Source organism: Dama dama, chromosome 21 (genome assembly GCF_033118175.1).
Source record: "Dama dama isolate Ldn47 chromosome 21, ASM3311817v1, whole genome shotgun sequence".
Classification (NCBI taxonomy): domain Eukaryota; kingdom Metazoa; phylum Chordata; class Mammalia; order Artiodactyla; family Cervidae; genus Dama; species Dama dama.
Window position 1 is genome coordinate 25,142,152 of NC_083701.1, and position 26,973 is coordinate 25,169,124.

General features: G+C 38.7%; 1 protein-coding gene across 2 annotated transcripts in view; it reads right to left on the reverse strand.

Moving 5' to 3' along the window:
• Positions 1-26,973, reverse strand: part of TOX (thymocyte selection associated high mobility group box) — a 302,584-nt gene that overhangs the window by 24,157 nt on the left and 251,454 nt on the right. For both annotated transcript variants that reach the window (XM_061123355.1, XM_061123356.1), the window contains exons 5-6: positions 15,349-15,579; positions 2,719-2,799 (exon numbers count right to left, since the gene is read on the reverse strand). In XM_061123355.1, the coding sequence (XP_060979338.1) occupies positions 2,719-2,799; positions 15,349-15,579 (312 nt within the window). The remainder of the gene's footprint in view (positions 1-2,718; positions 2,800-15,348; positions 15,580-26,973) is intronic.

The window sequence follows — 26,973 nt, forward strand, 5'->3', positions numbered from 1 at the left end:
GTGAGTATATAACCCAATTGTTGGATGGGTTTGTTAGTTTGGTGCAAAAGTAACTTAGGTTTTGTACTGTTGAAATTTGCCATTTGATATTGGAATACATTCGTAATTAAATGTGGTTATGTTATACATTATTTTAATGCACATTTCTCACTTTATGTTTTTTTGCTAATGAGTTATTACTTTCTGTTTATTTTATATTTATTCTAGATTATAGAAATGATGTTAGACAAAAAGCAAATTCAAGTGGTTTTTTTATTCGAGTTCAAAATGGATTGTAAAGCAGCGGAGGCAACTAGCAACATCAACAATGCATTTGACCCAGGAACTGCTAATGAACATATAGGGCAGTGGTGGTTCAAGAAGTTTTACAAAGGAGAGGAGAGTCTTGAAGATGAACACCACAGTGTCCTGCTACTGGAAGTTGACAACAACCAGTTGAGAGGATCATCGAAGCTGATCCTGTTACAACTACATAAGAAGTTGCCGAAGAACTCAATGTCAACCATTGTATTGTCATTTGGCATTTGAAAGAAACTGGACAGGTAAAAAAGCTCAATAAGTGGGTGCCTCATGAGCTGACCACAAGCCAAAAAAATCGTTTAAGTGATATCTTCTCTTATTCTATGCAAAAACAATGAACAATTTCTCCATTGGATTGTGATGTGCAATAAAAAGTGGATTTTATATGACAGTTGGTGATGACCAACTCAGTGGCTGGACAGAGAAGATGCTCCAAAGCACTTCCCAAAGTCAAACTTCCACCAAAACAAGGTCATGGTCACTGGTGGTCTGCTGCCAGTCTGATCCACTACAGCTTTCTGAATCCTGAGAAAATCATTACAGCTGAGAAGTATGCTCAGCAAATCAATGAGATGCACTGAAAATGACAACACCTGCAGCAGGTATTGGTTAACAGAATGGACCCAATTCTTCTCTACGACAATGCCTGACTACACATTGCACAACCAATGCTTCAAAAGTTGAACGAACTGGGCTATGACGTTTTGCATCATCTGCCGTACCTTTCTGACTTCTCACGACTACCACTTCTTCAGGCACCTCAACAACTTTTTGTCGGGAAAACAACTTCCACAACCAGCAGGAGGCGGAAAATGCATTCCAAGAGTTTTCTGAATCCCGAAACATGCATTTTTATGCTACAGGAAAAAATAAACTTATTTCTCTTTGGCAAAAATGTGTTGATGGTAATGGTTCCTATTTTGATTAACACAGATGTGTTTGAGTCTAGTTATGATAATTTAAAATTCATGGTCCAAAACTGCAATTACTTTTATACCAACCTAGTAGTATCGGACCAATCAAACCCTAAATATTCATTAGGAGGACTGATGTTGAAGCTGATGCTCCAGTACTTTGGTCACCTGATGCGAAGAGCTGACTTGCTGAAAAAGACCCTAATGCTGGGAAAGACTGAGGGCAAGAGGAGAAGGGGACAATGGATGATTAGATAGCATCAGTGACTCAATGGGCATGAGTCTGAGCAAACTTCAGGAGATAATGAAGGACAGGAGGCCTGGTGTGCTGCAGTTCATGGGGTCACAAAGTCAGACACAACTGAGCGACTGAACAACAACAAATAGTATTTTGCACCTTGTTTTTCTGCTATAATTTTACATACATGCTATGAATTTTATAATTATACAGAAATGTGTAATGGTATCAGCAGAAAATACAAACAGCTTTGAAAAGAGAAAAATTAGAAAGTGTAAGATCCATAGTGAGGTAATACAGATAAGGTAGGAATTTTAAGGTTAAATAATAATATTCAGTTTTCCCACAATGTCATACTTTAGAAGTGGAACAGGCTGTATGAGGCCAACAGAGCTGAAATTTCTTATGCACTTGTATTTTGTGCTCCTTTTTCTTCTGCACATCATATATTCCGAATACATATTCCCCAAGGAAAACTAACTTACATAATTACTTTAGAGTTGTTGGAGGGGAGTGGGTATTTGTGGATAAAAGAAACAGTATTTTTCATGGGTGAATGGACTAAAGTCCAGAGCCTCACCCGATGCTGAGCCAAATACCAGCTACATCTGGACTTAGGATGACACAGTGTCTAGTCTTCACAGCCTCAGCCTCAGTAGCCCCTGAGACTACTCCCTGAGAAATCTATACAGGGAAATATAGATTTAATAACCCAATACCAAACAGAGTTAACTCCTGAGTTTTTATTATAGCAAGGGCTCATATTTGAGATATTCCAAAGCAAAAAATAATTGTAAGGGGTGCTTTCATTTTCAAATGAAATGATGCATCTTTCCCCCATCTGCTTGCTTATTTTGGCAGGTGTACATCCTAATGATGTTGTAATGAGGCTACAATTAAAGACAGTTGCCATCTCCTCAGCAAAGACCAATGGGATGGGGTCGGGGTGCTGGGGGTGGAAGACATTTAAAGAGTGGAATGTGGTGAAACAGAAAGTTGGCTCAGGATTAAGAATGTGCTGCAACTAACCCACAAAACAAGTAATCCACAGGCAGGCAATATTATACAAAAGGCCCAAAGGATGTTGTTATGGTCCTCTAGATATGAACAAATATTTCCATAACATACAGCTTTGCTTAGGATTTACTTTTTCAGCAAAGGAGAGTGTGCAGAAATGCTGAAGTATCTTTTGTGCTTTCAAATGGCCATCATGATCTGAGACGAGATGGCCATAACCCGTCCCAAGACCACACGGTTGCACGTTACCTTGGACACCAGGCTGGCTCTGTATGCTGCTAGTTGCTTCAGGTACTCCTTCTTCGCAGCCTCTGTTTTCTTTTTATAGACCTGCAACAACAGAGTCTTAAATTAGAAAGCACATCTTCTTTTGTTTCCAGAGAAGTACAATGCAGAATGATAATTGCATGTGTTCACACACACACACATACACACACACACACAGACACAAGACAATAATACATATCTCCCCAAAGATAGTGTTTTCTTACTGAAGCAAGTTTTTAAGAAGTATGGCAAGAGATTAGATAATAAAAAGATTAACAATAGTAAAATTTCCCATTTTGCATAAAGCATATGAAGAGATATATCTGGGTTAGTCTGACAGTGGAGGCAGTTGGTTTGGAAAGATACTATGGCTGGAGGTTCCCAGGGAACCACATATGAGTAAAGAAGCCATTCATACCTATATAAGGGGCAGATAATGTTATAGTGCACTCAAATCCTGACATATATAGAGCTTCCCTTGTAGCTCAGCTGGTAAAGAATCCGTGAAAGATACTATGGCAGGAAGTTCTCAGGGAATCACATGTGAGTAAAGAAGCCATTTGTACTTATATAAGAGGCAGACAATGCTACAGTACACCCAAATCCTGACATATATCTCCTTGCTAAATGCAAAAACAAGGACAGAATTCAAAGATGATCAATAAAGTTCAACATGCTAATCAAAGAAACAGTTAGGGAATCTGCAGGTTCATCACTATTTTAAAGTTTTGTGCCTTGAAGTTCTATTTTCAAAGACTCAGCAATCAGTGATGGCAGTCAAAGTCACATTTGGGAGTGGGCTGGGGACCCTGAGTGGCCGAGGACTGCACGTGTGCTGTAACGTGTAGCCTGCTCTGGTCGTGCCCTTTCCAGAAAACACAAAAAAACACAATGGATGGTATGGATGTGTGGATGCCACAATATGAAAAGGTAAAAATGTTCTGAATTGAGTTTCAATTTACAGCAGCTTTTCATTTTTCATAGGAAATGATCTTGCAAATACAAGTAAAATCATCCTAAATTGAGCAAAAATACTGAAAAACAACTTGCTGGTAGGCTAAAGGTCACATCGCTAAGCTACCAGAAAAAAAGTTATTAGAGTCGAAAATGAAAGATAAGCAAAGTGAATACACTTCGTCTGCTACCATTAAGGTAATTCTTTCAAGGCTTTAGAGTCTGCTTTTGTCGATCTTTTGAAATCAGCCCAGAAGAACAAAATATTTTTCACCATTGGATGCATTTTCATCGATACGACTATTTTAAATTTCCCACATCTTGAATTTTATAGCAAGGAATGAGGCATGGCTACTACTTTGTAATGCTGAGCTGACAACCAGACACAGGCCAGCGTGGAAAGTGGCTTTAGAATTAGTCAAAGTATTAAATATAAATTATGTGTAAAGACCAAATATCTACTAAAGTCGGCAGAAGTCAATTTATGGTTTCTGATGTGGAAGGTGGTTTGCTGAGACCAGTCCCTGACTGTGAAATTTAAGGTGTGAGAGATATTACCTACTCATAAATATTTTAATTAAAGCAGAACATTTTACTTAAAGTAAACAAATGAGTAACCTTGTCAACAGAATTATAAAGGACCCTATGAAATGAATGTGCTAATTGTTCTCCCTTAGGGAGTGCTTCAGCCTAGTCTTTCATATTTGGCATTTTGGTATATTATAATAAAGGCAACTATAATAAGGCAATTATGAATTCATACAATAGTATCACACAACCATTGTGTCATCTTTACAATATATGGAACTAAAGAAATTTAAAAGAAATTTTTTTGTAAGAAGCCAATTAATCAATTACAGGAAAATTAATTCAATTACAGGAAAAATTTTAATTTACTGAGCTAATTATTGGAAGTCAAATTCAGATTCTTTTTTAGACACCCATATATGAAAACAAATAAACACTAAATTCCAGCAAATGTCTTTGAACAGTATGATTCATGTATATCATATGCTTTGGTTCAGTCAGAATGAGAAACACGGAGCCCTCTTGCTTTTTGATTGATTTATTTCTTTCTTCAAAGACAGATTTCTGTTTGTAGTTCTCCTTCCAATCTCTTCCCCAAGACATATTTTTTATTATTAATGACCTTAAACTGACAATGTTTACATTTACTTTTAATACCTTAAAACGGTTTTAATACCTTAAAACAGAGGGTTTTACCCCCACACAGACAGAAATCCTATTCAGGACTTTGAAGCAAATATTTAGCAAAAATATCTTCGATGGTAGTACACTTTTGTAAACTTGAAGCATTTCTATCATGTTTTTTATTCATATGTTACTCTAGGTGACCTCCTCGGGCAGCTAACTAGCGTTCATTTAGCTTCCAAAGGCAAATATTACACACGTGGGTCCACAGCATTGCCTGAAGCCTCATTTTCTAAGTAGAACAGGTAAGACAGTGTTCAGATGGACTGACTGTAACATCTATCATCCTTCTTGCCTTCCATTTCTATTGAAAAAACAGCAGTGTTACTACAGTGGGGCTCCCAGTGGTCAACATCCCGCAAGGTGTTAACTTTCCTGAAATTTGTTTATTAACAACCACAGGAGAAAGGTGGCAACTCTGCGTGTTTCAGGCTGGATGTATGCCCCCTGGTTTCAGGGGAGATCGATGTCGTTACGGGATTCCTGACTAGCATTCAGAGCACCCGGTTTCCTCCAGATGGCTCCCTATCGGCTATTGATGACCGGCTATGCGGGATCATCCTACACGTGCCTAAATACCACTTTAGGAAAGAGGAAACTCATCACGTCACATTACATGGCTGGATGGGTCTGCTTTTCTCTGAATAGCTGCAGATCTTCAGAGGGAGAATTCAAAGGGTGCTGATTTCAGGAGGTATGTTTCTGTAATTGTGTCTAAAGTGGGGTACCCTGGATCAGAATTAAAATCTGAGGTGGCTTCCCCTACAGTAATTTAGAACCTCCACCTTTAAGAACTAGCTAATGGCTTAAATATTATTCACCCTGTATGTCCTTGTGAAGCTACCCTCTAAAATTGCACAAGGATGTTTTCTGAATCCTATATTTGATGGAGATGTCTGAAGAAGGACCTCAAATATATCAGAATGATGAAAAACATGTACGAATTCCACATACTGAAATTCTTCCTTTAGAACAGATAATTAAAAATCATTAGTAAAAAGTTCCACAAAAATGTTTCAAAGCTCTATTTATGGATGGAGAAAAGTCTTTCACTTGCAGAGACTGAAGATGACACTGACTATATTTGCAATGAGCAGTCCACTGCAATGATCAAACCTTCTAACCTAGGGGATGGGTCTGATTTACATCAAAGTTAAGTTTGGGAAAGAAATGGTCTCTCTCTCTCTTTCTCAGGGAAAGACAAATATTTTAAAGAAATGTGATTCACACAGTAAATATTAGTACTCAGCTGAACTACAAAATGGCTTCCAAATGGTCTACAGCTGTTTGAAATAAAGTGCAAAGTTGGCCAGATGAGGATTTAAAAATCATAATACATCATTTATCATTTTCCCCAGCTCATCCAAACACTTTTGAATTCATCCTGTCCTAACTTAGTTAGTTGCTATGGTTTGTTATTCTAAGAAAGCTACCATACCCTATCTAAGGATTGCATCTCAGCGGTTAAGTTAAAACATATAATGGCTAAACTAAAACAGACCTCAAATGGCAGTTCTAGAGAATCCAAATTCTGTTCATGTAACCTAGTGATTCTATGAATCATTTTTTTAGTTGCACTACATTCCAGAATGTATACACATTTTTATAAGCGAATAATCTCTAACTAAAATCAGCAGTTCAGTATCAGTGACTACGGATGCACTCAAACAGAAAACATTCTAATATAACCTGTCATTTTGCTTTTTTCACTTTCTGCTCCTTTCCCAAACAATCCATCTAACTTATATAGAAAAGTAAAATCTTATAAATACCATTTAATTCCTTCTTCCTTCCTTCTTTTTGACTCTGGTCCTTAGTTAATCTCTAGTTGTAGTTTATTTCAACTCTTTGCAGTAATAATAAGAAAAAACACAGTTCTTCTAATTCTGGATTTTATTCAAACACTATAAAACTAAAGGCACTTTTCTTTTTGGTTAACTTCAAATGCAGTTTTTCCCCAGTATAATTTCATATTTATAGAAAATGCTTAGAAACATGGTTATGTAAGAAATAATAATTTAATCTCATTTCCCTGTAATATACAGTACTTGAGAAATTAACGTTTGCAGCATCTTTGAATGCTATTATTATTTAGGACAGTTAGAGCAAGTGCATCTGTGTTTACACAGAACTTAGTCCTTAAATGCAGTTAAATTTCCATTTGTGTAACTTGCTCAGCGTTTTCTTAAGCATTCCAGAACTCAGAGAACTTTATAAAGTGGTATTCAGAGAACTGAAAACACTATACAACATGACAAAAATTTTGCTATCGATTCTTTTTGGGATCCATCAAATGCAAACACATCGTCTACACAATAATGGGGTAACCTGTTTCTGGAATGGTAGGGATCAGAAGCAAGCTCTTCATCTGAAAATACAGCTGCAAAATATATGTTAGTTTATTAAATGAGGATGAGAGTGTAATGTTCAATTATACTTAACAATATAGTGAGTATCTATTATGTGCCTTCATGGTGTGAGGAACAGAAGCCACAAAACCAAAAAAAGTATTAAAATATGCTTCTATTGTGTGCATTTTTTGTGTCAGGCATATATATATATACATACACATATATCTAATCAAACTGGTCTGGTATCTGAGATTTATCTCTGTTTATGCAACAGCTCCTTCTGGTTGCATGAGATCTCCCTTGGATGCCTCAATCAGACCCCCAACCACAGGGCAGCCCTTTTAGGCGGGGCAGAGTTTGGCACATAAAAGGTGCTCAGGAAATACCTGTGATAGAGTGTATAATCCCTGGTCTCAGGTTTCTCCTCTGTGAGTCAGCATGGGTGTGGTACTCACCGTAAAACACCAAATTGCATCTTCTAAATGAGAGTGGGCATCAGTGGCGACAGAGGACTTGGTATACAAAGAGGTAACCTGCCCTTCTGAAACATGTTTACCAATAATACACAAAGCCCAACGGACTTGAGCGAGTGTTATGTTCAAATTCTCTCCCTGCTGACATCATGGAACCATTCAAGTGAAATGTCTGCTCTCTCTCTGTATCAGCATGGAGTATTTCCACGTGTACTCTGTGTATGTATACCCAGGAAGGTGTGCCACAACCCCATTTATGTACCAATTAATTATAGGTATATATACCTGTGATTTAGAAATAAAATATGTTCACCATTGGGTATAATATTTCCAACTGCTGTTTCAAGCTTTTATGAATATTAATATAAACTTGCCTTATTACCTTCTACAGTTTTTAAGTGAACAATTGTTTTATATATCTTTTACACCTAGCATTAAAAAAAATTAGAGAAAACATATAATGTTTATAAGGAACTGGCCAAGATAAACACGTGTGTGAATGCTACGGTAAAACAGGATTTTAGTTAACCTTAAGTATTGTTGACATAAAACCCACATTTTATCATAAGATACGGGGCAGGGCTGGGGGAAGGCCCCAGCAGCACTTCTGTAGTGGGTATTTGAGCACCAATGAGGAGTAAATGATTTGATTCTGCGGGCTCAGAGGATTTGTCAGCTGCCTCGTAAGTATAATTCTGGCTCTTCATATCCCTGCTGCTTCTAATTTAGCAGGACAGGCTCATAATTGAAGCAAATTAACTATTTACACTTGCCACTTCTACCAGGGGAAGAGGACACAGCAGCAGGAAAGAATGAGCAGGAAATTACATTCTTCCCACTTGTGTCAGACCTGCCCTTATATAAACACATTAACAGTAATTTCATGAGGCGTCAAACATAGGAATAAATACTGAGGGATGAAATAATGAGGTGCTGCTATTGAGCTGAACTGCTATGGCTAATATCCTTGGATATGAATTATGCATCCTGAAAGAAGGCATATGTTACAATATTCAAACAGTTTCCCTGCAAGTGATATCTGCTCATTAGGCTCTGGATCTCGAGGTAAACCTGCTCTCTTCTCCCAGGACAGGGCAGCATTTACAAAAATATGCTCTCTGGGCACCGTGGGCTGTGGTTTCTCCTGAACACACCAAACCCTGAACAGGCCTTCCACTCCATTTTTAGCCTAACAGCGTGTTTATTTAGCTCTTTGGCTGAAGCTTTAAAGCCATTTAATGTAATGTAAACAAGAACATTTTGTTTGTAATTTGCTAAATGTATTACAGCCCAACTGTGTCTCCAATTAGGAACTTAAGGTTCATTTAGTAATTTACATCTGGTTCTGATTTAAGGTGACTTTCCTTTCCCACTTAGGAGCTGCCTTTCCACAGCTAAAAAGGAACCAAGAATGCTTTATAGCTCTTTGGACCGATCCCTTCTGCTTTAAAGCTGGATGGACTCTTTAATTTAGTGGGGTTTGACTTTGATGACCAGAATCACAGAATTCAAAATAACGGGGAAATACAGGAAATTCAGCTGGACCTTCATAAACAAAGATGCTGAGGGTTGCTCAGACTCCAAGGAGTCTCATACAAAGGGAATGATCTTGTTACGTTATTATTTTTCTTTCTCTGTAGGTTCCAGTCAATGAAAGATAAGTAGCAAAGACCAACATCACCCTAACACTTTTGTTTTATTTCCCTTTCTCCATCTGGTGCCTTTTGGAAACGACTGACTATGTCTCTGAACCAGGCTCTCCACTGTCGTAGGATTCATTAGCATTTAAAACCTTCCGTTGGAATCCCAAACACAAACCCGCTCCCCTTCCAGATTGAGCCCCATCTTCGAAAGTATTCAAATGGAGAGATCTCTGATATGTGAAGTTTGTTCAGTGGCTTTGGTAGGAACAACTCATAAGGGAGGTTTTGTGTTCCTGGAGGATTTTTATCACTTCTTTCAGCTTGCTTCTGATTTCTCTTCTTTGAGAGATTCTTTTCAGAAATCAAAGTACATATAATTTCTCCCTTTCCGGGGCTTCTGAAAATAAAGACCTGCCCATCTGCAGTGGCTTCTTAGCCCCGCCTAGACTCCACAAAGAGGAAGCATGTGACACACACATACACAGCAGCCCCATTAGTCCTGTTCCCTCTGGCTGGCAAGAAAACATTCAATTGTAATCTCACTAATAGCTGTTTTTCCTTAAATATTGTAATTTTCTGAGCCCCTAATAAGTCATCAATAATTTTGCCCATTTTCCCCAGTTTGTGTTTATATTTGGAGCTGTTCATAATTGTGGGCTATTATGACAACGGGATTTCTGAACAATGGTGGTACATGAAATCCTAGCCTTCTCCTTGAACCAGCTGCCTGCACAAAGCCAGCAGCAGCACGTGGGGGCTGTTCTGCAACATGCACATTTGTCCTAAATTTTGAAGTTTAATGGTCTGCCTCGAACTGGCTCCAGTAACATTCCTTTAAAAATACATAGCAGTATGTGTGCTCTCCAATTGAAATATTAAATGGGAGTAAAATACAATTAAATTAAGTTTGAAACAGAGATATTATGTTGGCACCATGAGTCAACATAAAGGGGAAGAACAGGTGGTAATACACCATAATAACACTTATGGATATTTTGCTGAAATTCTCTTGATGCCCAAAACGTGCATTCTAGGGGGCATGTGCGCTTTGCGGGCAATTCCGGCAAACTGTCAGAGAGGGGCTGCCGCGTGGCACACGGCAGGCCCAGCTGATGCAGTGCGTCCCATCTGTAAGCGAGGCATCTGCTCCCACTCACTGAACCCCCTCCCTCCTTGTCCCTGGGACGGACTTGCACCCGTATATGGCAAAAACCACCCTTCTTGGCATACTCTGCAGTTTCACTATCTTTATTAAGCAAGATCATCTTTTTAGAGGAAAGGATAAGCTATGCTGAACCCCTGTCAAGTCAAAGGAACATAAGGCGTGGGGACAAACTATCTCAAGTGATTCAAACTGATCCCAGTACCTTGTTTTGGTAATGGTGCTCGAGTGTTAAGATACTAACTTCTCTGTAAGAGAAAAAGTTATTTCTATTAATACATCTCCCTAAGTAATCTTAGCACAGTTTTTTAAACAATGCACTTTGACTATGGAGTCGCTTTATAACACTCAGTGACTAAACAGGGTCTGTGCTGCGCTAAGTTGCCTCAGTCGTGTCCAGCTCTTCGCCACCCCATGGACTATGGTCCGCCAGGCTCCTCTGTCCATGGGGTGCTCCAGGCAAGAATACTGAAGTGGGTTCCCATTTTCTCCTCCAGGGGAGCTTCCCAACCCAGGGATTGACATTGCATCTCTTAGGTCTCCTGCACTGGCAGGTGGTTTCTCTACCATTAGGGCCACCTGGGAAGCCCCCAAATAGGGTCTGCTATTATATAATCTCATCTTTTATTTATAAAACACATTCTTCAACCCCCCAACTATTTCTATTAAGAGAGAACCCAAAGATAGACTCATTACAAGTCACTTATTAAATTGGAAACAAAAGAGAAAGAGGAAAGTGTTTTGTTATCACAATATACAATTAAAAAGCCTTAAGTATTATGTCATAATTGTGATTCAACTTCCATTAGAAAGGCTCAGAGCTGAGTTTGAAAGACAGAATGGGAGTCATTTCTCTTTTTAGCATGACACTGGAGAATAGTGACTCTCGTATTCTTTGGGTCTGTAAAGACCTTACCTGGTCAGATCAAAAATGTGGATTATCTCAGTGTTCCCCTCTTGGTATAATAAAAATAAAAGACTGTATTATAATAGAGTTAGTGGGGAAATCCTGAAGCTTTATATTTGTTGCCATGAGGAACTACCCAGTCTTCATCATAAGAACATTATTCTTTTCCACTAGAAACATGGGTACAGGCACTGACCTTGAATTGATAATGTAAAGGATTTGATCATGGGCTAAGAAAGAGCTATGTAGACCTCCCCCATTTAAGTTCCTCTAGTAAATGTGGGAAGTAATTAGGAAAAGGTATCTAGGGTTAGAAAAACAGACAAGAGGAGTCAGATCGGTGGTAGCACTGGCAACTAAAATTTCTTGACATAAAACCAAAGAAGCACATGTGAGCCTTGGAGCAGCACCCCCAGCTCGCTGCCAGGTTGCAGAAGGGATCACTAATATCCTCTGATTACAAGTTGCCATCACAGTCACTAGGGAAGGCAATCACCTCTGGATGTCTCCTCTGGGAAGTTCTATCTCACAAAGCAAGAGTTTACAGCACTGTGGCCTGGCCCCTACCCAAGAATACACACAGGGGCTGTCTGAGCAGGGAGAGAGGTACATCCTGGTGCCTGGACCACGGGCAGAGCAGCACAGGGGTGGGCCTGGGCTTCCTGGTGGAGGTGCACTGTTTCTCAACCCGTGAATAAGCCCCTGCGTAGAACCCCACTGTGAATCTCCAACATCAGTGGGGAACCACACTTTGGCTTTGGGAGTGTGAGAGCAAACTGATCCAAGTTAGGATAGAAACCCGCTCTGAAGTCTCAAAAAACTATATTAGGTTTTCAGTGGAATCACAAGATACAATGTCAACCACTCTATTTGTGAGTTGGGTATTTTAATCTCACACACAGAGAACATTTCTGTGGTATGTTTTCCATCTTCAGAGATGACTCTTGCAGCAGAGCTCCACACGGAAGACCTGTGCTTTTCTATGAAGTCCTTTGCTGTGACTGGGGCAATCTTGAAAAGGACATAATGTGTAGAGATTTCAGACTGTACAGGACAGCTTTGACTTACAGTAAAGGGGGGTTGGAGAGAATTGGAAGAGTATGTTTAGCTAATGTTTTGTTAGCAGTTGGTTATACCATTATAGCTATAATTGTTTTTATAAATTGGTTAGAAAAGAACTGCAGGTTGAATGATAAGTTCTAGTCATGGTGTGTAGTCTTAGACAAATCAATCAACGAATGGGACTCTGTCTTATTCTCTGCTCTCCCCTCAGTGTCTAGAAGTGCCTGGGGCACACAGTAAACACTCAATAAATCTTTGTTGAATGGATAAGTGACTGAGTTTAACTATCTGGCCCCATTTCATAACCTGCAAAATTCAGAAAACAGCATCTATGAATACTGTGCTGAACAAACGAAACAAATCATGAAAAACTATTGTTAAAATATAAAACACAATATATATTGTAGATGCTGACAGATACTATGATATATAGGTTCTCAGAGATGTACACAGGTTTGAGATGTTCTCTTCCTGAAATACTTCCCTGGACCTGAGGAGAGGTAAAAGTCTCTGTTAAGAATCCAGTATGAGACTAACCCATCAAGAATGCAGTTCAGTATTTTGTAGCATCTAAAGCTGCTACTGTGTGAATCACAATAAACTGTGGAAAATTCTGAAAGAGAAGGGAATATCAGACCACCTGACCTGCCTCTTGAGAAACCTGTATGCAGGTCAGGAAGCAACAGTTAGAACTGGGCATGGAACAACAGACTGGTTCCAAATAGGAAAAGGAGTACGTCAAGGCTGTATGTTGTCACCCTGCTTATTTAACTTCTATGCAGAGTACATCATGAGAAACGCCGGGCTGGGAGAAGCACAAGGTGAAATAAAGACTGCGAGGAGAAATATCAATAAGCTCAGATATGCAGATGACACCACCCTTATGGCAGAAAGTGAAGAGGAACTAAAAAGCCTCTTGATGAAAGTGAAAGAGGAGAGTGAAAAAGTTGGCTTAAAGCTCAACATTCAGAAAACTAAGATCACGGCATCTGGTCCCATCACTTCATGGCAAATAGATGGGGAAACAGTGTCAGACTTTATTTTTTGGGGCTCCAAAATCACTGCAGATGGTGACTGCAGCCATGAAATTAAAAGACACTTACTCCTTGGAAGGAAAGTTATGACCAACCTAGATAGCATATTAAAAAGCAGAGACATTGGACTGTGAAGAAAGCTGAGCACTAAAAAACTGATGCTTTTGAACTGTGGTGTGGGAGAAGACTCTTGAGAGTCCCTTGGACTTCAAGAAGATCCAGCCAGTCCATCCTAAAGGAGATCAGTCCTGGGTGTTCATTGGAAGGACTGATGCTGAAGCTGAAACTCCAGTACTCTGGCTACCTCGTTAGAAGAGTTGACTCTTTGGAAAAGACCCTGATGCTGGGAGGGATTGGGGGCAGGAGGAGAAGGGGACGACAGAGAACGAGATGGCTGGATGGCATCACCAACTAGATGGACATGAGTTTGAGTAAATTCCAGGAGTTGGTGATGGACAGGGAGGCCTGGCGTGCTGCGATTCATGGGGTCGCAAAGAGTCAGACACGACTGAGCGACTGAACTGAACTGAACTGAAAGCTGCTCCACTTCATCCACATCCAGTGACTGAACTTTAATGATAATGCTCATCTAATTTTTCCTTCATGATAAAGAAATTCCAGATGGTGACAATGGCAATCTAGTCCCGGCAATCTAGAAATCTGGGATCAATACCGCTTCTTTGTCAAAGTGGGTTCTGTCTATACATGGGCTTCCCTGGCGGCTCAGACAGCGTGAGAACTTGCCTGCAGTGTAGGAGACCCGGGTTTGATCCCTGGGTTGGGAATCCTCTGGAGAGGGAAATGGCTACCCACTCCAGTATTCTTGCCTGGAGAACTCCATGGACAGAAGAGCCTGGAGGGCTACAGCCCACGGGATTGCAAAGAGATGGATAAGACTCTTTCCATGATTCCCATCCTCCTTAAGACCTTCTGGATGACTTACACTGTGGCTGAGATACAAAGGGTCTCACGCCACTGCTCCCCACCAGTGTGGTCCTCAGCACACCATGGCAATCCACAAGAGGAGAAAATAATCAGGTATCTGGGCCCATTTAATACAGCCTAGCAATATGGTACAAGTGGGATTGAATAATATACTCTAGTGGTCTTTAGGGAATGGCTAAGGGTAGAGATCCTTAAATTCGAGGTTCATTTAGCAAAGAGCAAAGAGAGTTTTGATGACAAAAGAGTAAATACTAAGTGCTGAAGAGAGGTGTGGACAGTTCTCAAAATGCTTTTAGTGTTTTTTCTTCTGTCTTTAGAATCACATTGGCAGCATTAAGGAATGAGGTAATCCTGGCTTGGATATGTAGAAGCCCTTCCAAAAGTAACTACACCATATAAACTTTGAAACAAAGGAACTAAGATACTATTTATAACAGAGCAATAGAGGAATGTAAAACCATGTCAGAATCCCCTGAAGTCTGGTTCTGGTGGGGCACATTCTCAGCCTCAGTTCTAGCATCCGAGGAATTTACCCAATGACCAGGCTTCCCAGGTGGTGCTAGTGGTAAAGAACTTTCCTGCCAGTGCTGGAGACATACAAGATATAGGTTCAATCCCTGGGTCAGGAAGATATCCCTGGAGGAGGGAATGGCAACCGACTCCAGTATTCTTGTCTGGAGAATCTCATGGACAGAGGAGCTTGGCAGGCTACAGTCTGCAGGGTCGCAAAGAGTCAGACATGACTGGAGCTTCTACACACACACACACACGCACGAACGCACACATCCAAAGACCTCAGAAGTCACTTCTTTAGGATGCACACACTTTCTCAAATCATGTTGAATCATCCATTTTGTATCTTTTCTTACCTGTTTTTGCTCTTCACCCAAACCATCCCACATGGAAGCTACAATTTTAGAAACTTCACCAAAGGTAGCATTTGGATTTTGGCCCTTGATGGCAGCCTGAGTATCACGGAAGAATAACGCATAGGCAGACACTGGCTTCTGTGGCTCATTAGGGTCCTTCTTCTTCTTCTTTTTGGGGGTTTTTGGTTTTTTCCCCATGTCAGAGGCAGGTCGTTTCTCTCCACCATTGATCTGAAATAAAACAAAATCTGAATTATAGAAGAACTAAACAAATTTAGGGGCAGATCATATTGCTCTTCCTTGAAACTTACCCAGGTATCCTCACCCATACACATCACATGAACACAGACATTTCTAAGGGCCACTTGGTTTTGTTTTTCCTGTTTTTCAAGTAAAACTTCTTATTTTATGTAATTTTCATATTCATCCTCTTCCAGCCTAATTTACATAGCTTTAACACAATCTTACTGATTCTCTTTATAATACTATTGTACTGTTAGATATTATTATAACTTAACTCTCTCAGCTTTTCCTTTTTCTCCTGCAGGAACTGAATGACGAGCAGCACTGTGACTATGACAGCAGGAGACTGCTCCTGTAGTAACCCCACTGTTTGAACAATCCAACCTGTTTTCTTTTGGGGAGTTTATCCTTTTCTTCCTAATTATATATATTTTTTGACTGGGCTGGGTTTTCCCACTCTGTGGGCTTTTCTCTAGTTGTGGCGAGTGGGGGCCACCCTCCAGTTGCAGTGTGAGGGCATCTCACTGCGATGGCTTCTCTTGTTGGGAAGCAAGGGCTCTTGGGCGTGCAAGCTTCAGTGGTTATGGCTCCCAGGCCCCAGGGATCGAACCCTTGTTGCTGGCAGGCAGACTCTCCATCACTGAGCCACCCAGGATGCCCCTAATTATGATTTTTAAACGATAGTGGGCAACATATCCAATGAATAAAGTTGAGTGGCTCCTGGTGTTGCACTTAGGTCTGTGGAATGCTGCTGAGAAATCCTAGTCATGCTCATGGCTTAGCATGGCATAATCCAGACCCTAGATCAGTGCTGTCCAACAGAACTTTCTGCTAACGGGGTAAAGTTCTAAAATCTGTGCTATTCAATATGGTTGCCACTAGCGACACATAACTAATGAGCATGTGAAATGCAGCCAGCAGGAATAAGAAACAAAATTTTAAATTTTATACAATTTTAATTGCTTTAAATTTAAATAGCTAAATGTGGCTAGTGGTTACCATATTGGAGAGTGCATCTCTGGAAACTAGACTCTCAAATCTAGACATTTCTAGCACAGCTTTAACACTCAGTTTAAGGAAAGATTCCATTTCTTCCCATTATCCTTGAGTATGAATATTGGGATAATCTAAATTGTTATTCTGATGCAAGTGGGAAAAAATACAATGTATTTTAGACATCTGCATTTGAACTTGTATACTAACTAGTTAATATGTGATGTCACTTTATCTACATCTATAGAATGAGACGTCCTGGCTACGATTTCTTTCTAGTTCTAGAATTATATGAGTCTACATGAATACTGAGTAGTGCTGTCTCTGGAGGAATCCTCTTTCCCCCCGCCTCTCCCACCAGCACAAGGGCCCCCATGCACTATCCCCTGATGAAGTCACCATTATCAGGGAGGTTCTGCACTGTCACCTCTATCCCTGTGATGGCTGTTGCTTTTCTCTTCTTGGCAAACACACAATATGTATCTTATTCAGATAAATTGCCAGGCAAGGTAATCTGTGTGAAATAACAGCCACCATTGGATAGGAAGCATGAGCTCCTGAGAGGCTGGTGGATATAGTAACATCAGAAGATCCACACTCATGTCCTCTGTTACTACGTTTAGCTGTGAAATCTTGGCAAGTTACATCATTTTTCTGGGCCTCCATTTCCTCTGCTGCAAACCAGTTGCAGTGCCATTGTGTGATTACTGAGATGATATATACGTAATATGGTTAAAATTTTAAAATGGTATTCAGATGTTAATTATGACACAGTAATAAATTTTTTCCACTTATTTTTATTCATTGGGGGCTAAATACTTTACAATATTGCAGTGGTTTTTGCCATACATTGACATGAATCAGCCATGGATTTACATGTGTTCCCCATTCCGATCCCCCCTCCTGCCTCCCTCTCCATCCCATCCCTCTGGGTCTTCCCAGTGCACCAGCCCTGAGCACCCGTCTCATGCATCCAACCTGGGCTGGTGATCTGTTTCACCCTTGATAGTATACTTGTTTCAGTGCTGTTCAGAGTAATAACTTTTTACTGAATGAATGGAAAGAAATGACCTTAACACTAATTTGTGATGCCATATGGTCATGGCTTAAAAGATATGCCCTGAGAACCAGAGACAGGAAAAAAAAAAAAACTAAGCGAATTCTTTGGCTTTGTCTTTAGTTAAAAAGTTATTTAATAGATTATAGTTTTGAAACTGTCAGCTAAAGCAGATAAACAACCCTTTGGGGATAGGATGCTCTGAACCTAGCAGACAAACTGACGTAGATTAACACTAGAAGGTGACTTCCCCAGGAAGTGTTTCATGTGATCCTGTGAAATGACTGGTCCTCAGGTTAATGAGCCAAAGGACAAGAATGCTGGGACTGAACTGGGACTGGATCCAGTATCCACTGGAGTGGACACTGGGCAAACTGGGGTTAACGGCTCTAAACTAAACACATAGATAAATATGACAAAAAAAAAAAAATATGACCTAGATGCTCATTCTCAATGGTTGAATGTTAGAATCACCTGGGAAACTTTAAAGTAATACCCTCATGTCCAGGCTTTAGCTCTATACAGGAAAATCTCCTGCTCTTAGACTCTGTGATTTAATCAGTATAGAGCTAAAGCCTAGACATGAGGGTATTACTTTAAAGTTTCCCAGGTGATTCTAACATTCAACCATTGAGAATGAGCATCTAGGTCATATCTAAATCAGAGCGTCTAAGAGCAGGAGACATTGGCCTTAGTCACCCTTAACTCTATTCCTCCAACTGCTTTTTGATACTTCAGACATGCAACAAACAAACAAGCAAACCTTCTCTTTGCCCCAAGGATACACAGAGCCACAACTTTCTTCAGTCAGACTCCTCCACATGGTTATGCTGACTGTAGGCAACTCACTGTGCCTTCCCATCACTTAGGATCTCAAAAACGTCACCAAGGACCACAAAGACAAATCCAGGGGACTTTTCATTCTTCCCCTGACTTGATTTCTCACAGTGAGTGTCCTGACTCTTCCAAGAGCTCCATGACATCAGTCTTCTGATTTTATGCCTACCTTGCTGTCCTCACTGTTTCTAGAATCATTTTTAGGCCCATCCTCCTCTACCTAAATGGTAGTGTACCTGATTTTTTTTTGCTGTAGACTGTCTCCTCCTGTGAATTTGTATTTAGGGAGTCTCTTAAGATGCAGGGTTTCCAGTAACAATTGTGAGTGGATGAGTGTCGAGTTCATTTCCTCTGAATTTTGAATGCATAAAAACCATTGCTATTTGACATCTTTATCTTCTTTGTATGCTTTATAATTTCCAAATGTTCTAAATGTAACTATTTCTATATTCAAAATAATAAAATATCAAGGAGATAAACAAAAAGGATTCAAGAAAGACCACAATGAAGAATGCTACAAGTGAAGGGATCATGAAATTGGAAGTATATTTCATCAAGGATTGGAATATGCAGACAATGGGAACACAGTGTATGGAAATAAATGCTTATTCACATGGAATATTTACCTGGACTCCCTATAAATTTTAATGGAAAAAGTTTCAATTTTCAAGATTTCAGATCTGACACATTGAAATCTCCATGACTGCAGATTATATCAATCTTTGTAGAAAATAATCAAATGTCAGTTATATAGAGAAATTTCCTATGACTCACTGCAAATGTTTTTATTAAAAGATTTCCCCCAAATAATTTAAATTGTTTCCCGATTGCACTGTCTAAAATTGTGTTTGAACTGTTGATCTTTATGCTTCCTTACTTTTTTTAATTTATTTTTTTATTGAAGGATGATTGCTTTACAGAATTTTGCTGTTTTCTGTCAAACCTCAACATGAATCAGCCATAGGTACACATATATCCCCTCCCTCTTGACCCTCCCTCCCATCACCCTCCCATCCCACCCCTCTAGGTTGGTACAGAGCCCTGTGTGAGTTTCCTGAGCCACACACCAAATTCCCGCTGGCTATCTATTTTACATGTGGTAATGTAAGTTTCCATGTTACTCTCTCCATACATCTCACCCTCTCCTCCCTTCTCCCCATGTCCACAAGTCTATTCTCTATGTCTGTTTCTCTACTGCTGCCCTGTAAATAAATTCTTCCATAACATTTTTCTAGATTCTGTATATGTGTACTAGAATACAATATTCATCTTTCTCTTTCTGACTCACTTCACTCTGTATAATAGGTTCCAGGTTCATCCACCTCATAAGAACTGACTCAAATGCATTCCTTTTTATGGCTGAGTAATATTCCATTATGTATATGTAACACAACTTCTTTATCCATTCATTTGTCAATGGACATCTAGGTTGCTTCCATGTTCTAGCTATTGTAAATAGTGCTGCAGTGAACAATGGGATATATGTGTCTTTTTCAATTTTGGTTTCTGGGGTATATGCCTAGGAGTGGGATTGCTGGGTCATATGGTGGCTTTATTCCTAGTTTTTTAAGGAGTCTCCATACTGTCTTCCATAGTGGCTGTGCCAATTTACATTCCCATCAACAGTGCAAGAGCGTTCCCTTTTCTACAGCATTTATTGTTTGTAGACTTTTTGATGACGGCCATTCTGACAGGTGTGACGTGATATCTCATTGTGGTTTTGATTTGCATTTCTCTAATAATAGGCAATGTTGAGCATTTTTTTATGTGCTTGTTCGCCATCTGTATGTCTTCTTTGGAGAAATGTCTGTTTAGGTCTTTTCCCCAGTTTTTGATTGGGTTGTTTTTCTAGCATTGAGTTGTATGAGCTGCTTGTATATTTCAGAAATTCTTTGTCAGTTGTTTCATTCGCTATTATTTTCTCCCATTCTGAGGACTGTCTTTTCACCTTGCTTATAGTTTCCTTTGCTATGCAAAAGCTTTTAGGTTTAATCAGGTCCCACTTGTGTACTTTTGTTTTTATTTCCGTTACTCTAGGAGGTGGGTCATAGAGGATCTTGCTTTGATTTATGTCAGAGTGTTCTGCCTATGTTTTCCTCTAAGAGTTTTATAGTTTTGGTCTTACATTTAGGTCTTTAATCCATTTTGAGTTTATCTTTGTGTATGGTGTTAGGATGTGTTCTAATTTCACTTTTACATGCAGCTGTCCAGTTTTCCCAGCACCATTTATTGAAGAGGCTGTCTTACTTACTTTTTAAATCAGTATTTGGATGACATGGGGAACATTTCAGATCTGCTGGATTCATGTGACACTAATGGTAGCAGGTAGGACAATTAACCTACTACTGGAAAATGTGGCCTTCCTTTCTAGGGAATCTCTGCAGAAGCAGGAGCATCGGCTATGGCCAGTGAGAAGCTCTAAGCATCAAGCATACAGAAACCACAAGCTACTGTTTTGACACAACACATATAATTGTTTTGATAGCAAACCTATAGGAATCTCTAGATAAGTCCATGCAGCCAATCAATTTGGTTGGCTTTCTGGAGGCTTCACCTATTTTCCTGGCTTGTCTTTATTAATAGGGTTAGCCAGATGCAGTCTTCTCCTTGAGGAGAAACAAGCATTTTATGATTTCTACCTACCTCCCTATTTTCAAGGCTTAGCAGACATCATTTATGTATTATGGAGGGTCACTCCGAGGCGTCACCTATGTATCTGACAGTGTACCTGACAGGCACCAAGCTTGAAGCTGGGGTGTCATCCCCCATTATGGCCAGACCACTGGGCAATCTCATAACACTACATCAGCTTTGTCTCTGTGATTCCTGAAAGTGAGAGCATGTTGATATACTGTCCTTTTATTTATTAAAAAATTTTTTTTATACTCTCCTTTTAAATACTCATGGTTAATCTCAGGCTGAATTATCTGTCATGCAAGAAAATTGGCATCTGAGTGGACTAATCTACAGGGCACACATAAAATATTTATTTCTTAAGATTCACTGCCTTTTCTTCAGTAATTCAACTAGCTCACTAAAACTATATTCTTAGATCATAATATTCTGACCACTTATAAAACTGCCCTCATAGAACCAAACTATGGCTTAAAATAATGCCCTTTCAACCAAAGCTGGTGTTAGAGGAAAACACAAAAATAAAAATTATGTATGAAATAGTTTTAAAAAATAAAATATGCTTTAAAGGGAATCATTGTTATATTGCTCAGTGTTCCTTGAATAAAGGCTCACTCGGTATGTACAATGTCTTTGCTTTTAGAAAGCAATATAACAGGATACAAATCCCCTGCTGTGGTTGGCTGTCTAATGCATCCACACATGTGGGCAGGGCTGTATGAAGTGAAAGGCTGTCTGCCACGTGAGCACTGGCCATTACCATCTGACGTGGGGCGGGGGGGTGGTCTGAACACTGGGCATTACCACTTGATTGTGGAGGTCTTATTTTTTACTTTGCATTTGACTTGTGTTTGGGAAGGTACAGAAGTGAGCTGTTATTTTAGTCTGTATAATGAACTGGGAATTGGTCAGGCCTACTTTCTGGCTGTAGTTTCATCACGTATTTGAAAACCACATGATCATTTCTCATATACAAAGCCTCCCCAAAGAAAGGTATGCTGCTATAATTTGGATCCACTTACATGCCAGGAATGGATTGCATTTTGAAAGACACCTGGCCTTTCTGACCATCAACTATTTGGAAAGAACACAATGATGATAAATATGATTGTGGTGAGAAAATGAGCTAAATGGATTTGTAATATGTCCCTAGACCTTAATTTTGAGTATTGTCTGAATGGATGAAAGTTTATAATTTTATGGCCTTATTTTCCCAGAGACCCTGACTACTGTAGTCTAGAGCAGTACTATCTCAGGGAATTTTCTAGGAAGATGGAAATGGTCTCTGTACTGTCTGAAGGTAGGCACCAGCCACGTGTGGCAATGGGATATGCTGAGCTCTTAGAGCAAGTGAGAAACTGGATTTTTAAATTTAATTTTAATTAGATTTAAATGTACACGGTCACACAGGACTTGTGGCTACTGTAAGGATTGTACACATCGTGTACGGGACACTATTTTAGAGTATAACATTTCTAGAGTTACTTGGGTTTTAAGACTAGAAGAGTTAAATTTAATTCCCATACAGATGGACCACAGAATGCAAAAATATAAAGTCTCCACAATGACAAGCACATTGAGAGTAAGAACAAGGTCCTGTTAATCTTTCCAACCTCACAGCATCAGTATGGAGTCTTACATGCAGTGGATCACCACATGTTTCCACCTGCATTCTATAGCAGTGGACAAAGGCTTAGAATGACAAGGAAAAGGACATCTGAAACACATACAAAAGTTGTTTGAAAAATCATAGCAACTAAGAATATGTCTGGGCTGATGCCCTACCTGTAATTCTTATCACCCATGGACTTGTTTCATGTTCTGTTAAAGTTCCCATGAAAAAATAAATACATACACAAATGCATAGACATACTACTCTCACAGTAGCTTTACAAAGATATCTGTTCTTCCTGTATTAACTTTTAGACTGATACCTATTTCCCAAATCCCTAGGGATGTCTTTATGCTTTTGGTAATCCACCTCTGGTCACATCTTATTGCTTAATTAAAGTGATGTATTTAACCTATTTATCACAATAAAACAATAATTTTCCACTTTAAAAAAGCAGTGTGTTAATGGTATTACTTAGATAGCACTTCTTAAGAATAGAAAGTAGAGGAGTTAAGACTCAAGAAAGAGAATCACTGATATTGAAATGTCCCTGGAGAAGCTGGAAACGTCTATAAGCATATTTAAAATAAACTGCCGCGGTCCCAAAACCTTTAATGGAGCTGGGAGAGCTGTTTAATGCACACTATCTTGCAGTAATCGCTGTAGTTTAAAATAGATTTTAATCAAGCACCATCTGCATAATAGGCTGAACAAACAACATAGAGCTCCACTTATAACTCTTATCATATAAAGTAAATATTATAAAATCTTCGCCATAGAAACAGGGCATATTACAGCATTTTTTGTGATGGTACTGTAACTGAAAAATTCTGCTACTTAAATTCATTCTCTCTTTTCTTTCTAAACTATGCCATCTAAAATCCCCTTATGAGAATAAATTCAAATAAGCATGGAAAGTAAGTCATCTAGTTACTGTGAAATCAGTAAGGCTGTAATACCTCTTTCATTTTACAATTGGGTTTATTATTATCATTAATAATAACTAATTCAATGACTCAAAACATCAGTTATAGAAAACCATATATAAAGTGTTATACTCTTGAGATGATTCACAAGCAGAGGGCATTGTATATGTTTCATAGTTTGTAAGACAGATTCATTTTTAGGGATCTTTGATTCTGCCAAAGATAACTAAGTATTGTTTTAGGATGACTTTAGCAAAAACACTCAGTGGCTGTATATAAGGTAAGAAATTTGGGCTACTGTCCAGAAAAATCACTTTAAAGTGAAGAAAAGATTTGACTATAATTACACTGCTGGGAGGGGTTGGGGGCAGGAGGAGAAGGGGACGACAGAGGATGAGATGGCTGGATGACATCACCGACTCGAAGGACATGAGTTTGAGTAGACTCCGGGAGTTGGTGATGGACAGGGAGGCCTGGCATGTTGCGATTCATGGGGTCACAAAGAGTAGGATATGACTGAGCGACTGGACTGAAATGAACTGAACTGAACATACACCTGTTAGTTATGTTTATTGGTTTTGTTAGATTCATTTGGTCTTTTCTAAATTTACCTATCTAGGGTGATACATTTATTTATTATTTTAGGTTAAAGGTTTCTCTTGCCTCACAGAGAACGCACAAGCTGTTGATACACAGTTCCCATGAATAAAATGCCAGCTAGGCACCTCTGTGTAGCCTCAGTTCAGTTCACTTGCTCAGTAGTGTCCCACTCTTTGCGACTCAACGGACTGCAGCATGCCAGGCTTCCCTGTCTGTCACCAACTCCCAGAGCTTGCTCACTTGTAGCCTCACTTGAACTTTATTCCATGATTTAATCAAGGTATGCTCAATTATCCAGAGTATGAATCATCTAAGAACATTTACACCCAGGAAACACCATATTGTAGTATAATTTAGCTACTTAAACAGATTTTAGGAACTATTATTTGGAATTGAGTACTAACTGGCTGCTTGACTGAATTTCACTATTTTCCCCAAAACTACTTCACTAATAAGCTCAGTCTTAACCACTGGGATACTTTATTTTTTATAAACGAATACATATTAGTTGCTTGGATCTAAGAAATTCTTAAAAGTATCACACATATTACATCATGTGAAGTGTTTAACAATTGTGTAATAAATACAGTTCAATGTGGAAAATACCAGGTTTTTGAAACCCAATTTTAAATATTAAATGTGACTTGACATTTGGTTCCAACACTGCTTGATTTCACTTCACTTCTGTCTGCCTACCATTTTTACTTTATTCTAGGGATCTTCTAGCCTTCAGAACAGTAGTAAATAAAAAGTACTTTTCTAAGGCTTATTTAATTGTTCCTCTAGCGACACCCTATTTCCTTTGAGGAAAAAAAAACCCTTCTCTTTCTGTTCAATATGGTAATGCATACTGTAAGAAACTCTTAAAAGCAAAAACAAGCAAATGCAAGAACCCAGAGAAGCAAGTAGAGTACTAAGGTCAACTTTCGTCTTGAAGACAGCTGCTAAACCTGGTGAAATTGAGTCAAAGTTACAGCAGATAAAGGATTGAAGCCCATGACTGACCAAAAAAAGTGGGATGTTTAATGGGAGAGTTCCTATTAAAAGTCAGGACTGAAAAGAATTAGACTTTCTAAGCAGAGTGAAATAAAATGATTTGCTTGGCACGTTCCCTCCCAATACCTGCAAGGATGATTCTGAAGGCAAGGGGAAGAATATCTTTTGTGATAATTCACAAAAATTTACAAAGCCAGCATTTGTAAAGATTTATACCCTGAACGCATACAACTCTAGTGATCTGAAAAACTTTTAAGCCAAAAGTGGCTCTAGATTGTAATGGTCCAAACCGCTTGGCAGAAGCAAACACAAACCATCTTTAGAGGAGTCCACTTTCAAAACAGGTCGAATAGAATTCTTATAAAGTTCTAAAGAATATCAGTTCTTATTCCAAAAGCAAAAAAGCAGAATGAATCAAGGCATTAAAACCAAGGGCCAGTGGCAACAATAGACAACAGACTCAGACCCCAAAAGGCTTCACATATTGGAATTAACAAATGCTTAAAGAACAAAAGAGATTAAATCCATGGATAAAGAGCAAGCAACTAAAAAAAAAAAATTCCAAACAGATTTGAGAAAGAACCAAATAAAACTAGAGACATAAAATAATTGAAATTAAAACCTCAATATATGAGCATTAATTTCAGATTTGATACAGCTGAAAGTTGAATTATGAACTGGGGAATTGATATAAGTAAATTAATCAGAATACAATGGAGTAAGACATCTTCAAAATGATAATGGAGAATCACCATCAATCTAAAATTATTTTTCCTAGTTAAAGTACTTTTTAAGGTAATCTTGTTCCCACTAGATCATCATGAAAGGAAATTTCAAAGGCATAGGGAAAATGATGTCAGATGAAAAAATAAATTTTACATGTGAGTAAATCTAAAGAAAAAAGACTGTAAAAACAACAAAAATAGCATTACATGAAGTTCATAAAATTACACTTAATTTAAAGATAATTTATAATTTAAATTATAATCAAGATAAACAATAGCAATAACTGCTCCAGTATAAATTGAAAGGAGGGTGTTTAAAGTAATTTACAAAGGGTAAAGACATTGATCAATGTTAGACTTTCATGCATTTTTATGTCAATTTTAGACTTTCATGCATTTTTAAGAGTAGTTACTAAATAAAGAGAACGATTATAAAATTTAATTTCCGATCTTAAAATGGGACATTTTGAAATGAGAAAAGTAAGATCAATGTTAAGGAAGGTAAGAAAGAGAAAAAGAAAGATAGACATATGTGAGACAAATAGAAAGCAACATACTTAAATGGAAAAATTAACCCAAGAATTTTAGCATTTATTCAATATGTGAATGCATGTAAGTAAGGTCAGTGTCATTTTTTTTTTGACATGATACAGGCATAGTTTTATATATAGAGATAAATATAACAGCAAAATATATTAGGTAAAACATAAGAAACATAATTAAAACCAAAAAAAATTACATCGCTTTTGTCATTAAAAGTCAGTTTCACTTGAAATTAAAAACTTAACTATATTCCACTGACAAGAGACACATACAATCCTTTCAGCAGAGAAGCTGAAAGTAAGAGGATGGAAAAAATATATATTGTGATTCTTAGCCCATAATTTCCTTAAAGGGAAAACTGTGCTAAAAATACCGCTGAAATGCCAGATACTTTAAGTGTCTTAAAGTGTCTGTTGTGTTACATGTATTGGATTACAGGCTTAGAACCATAAGCTACCC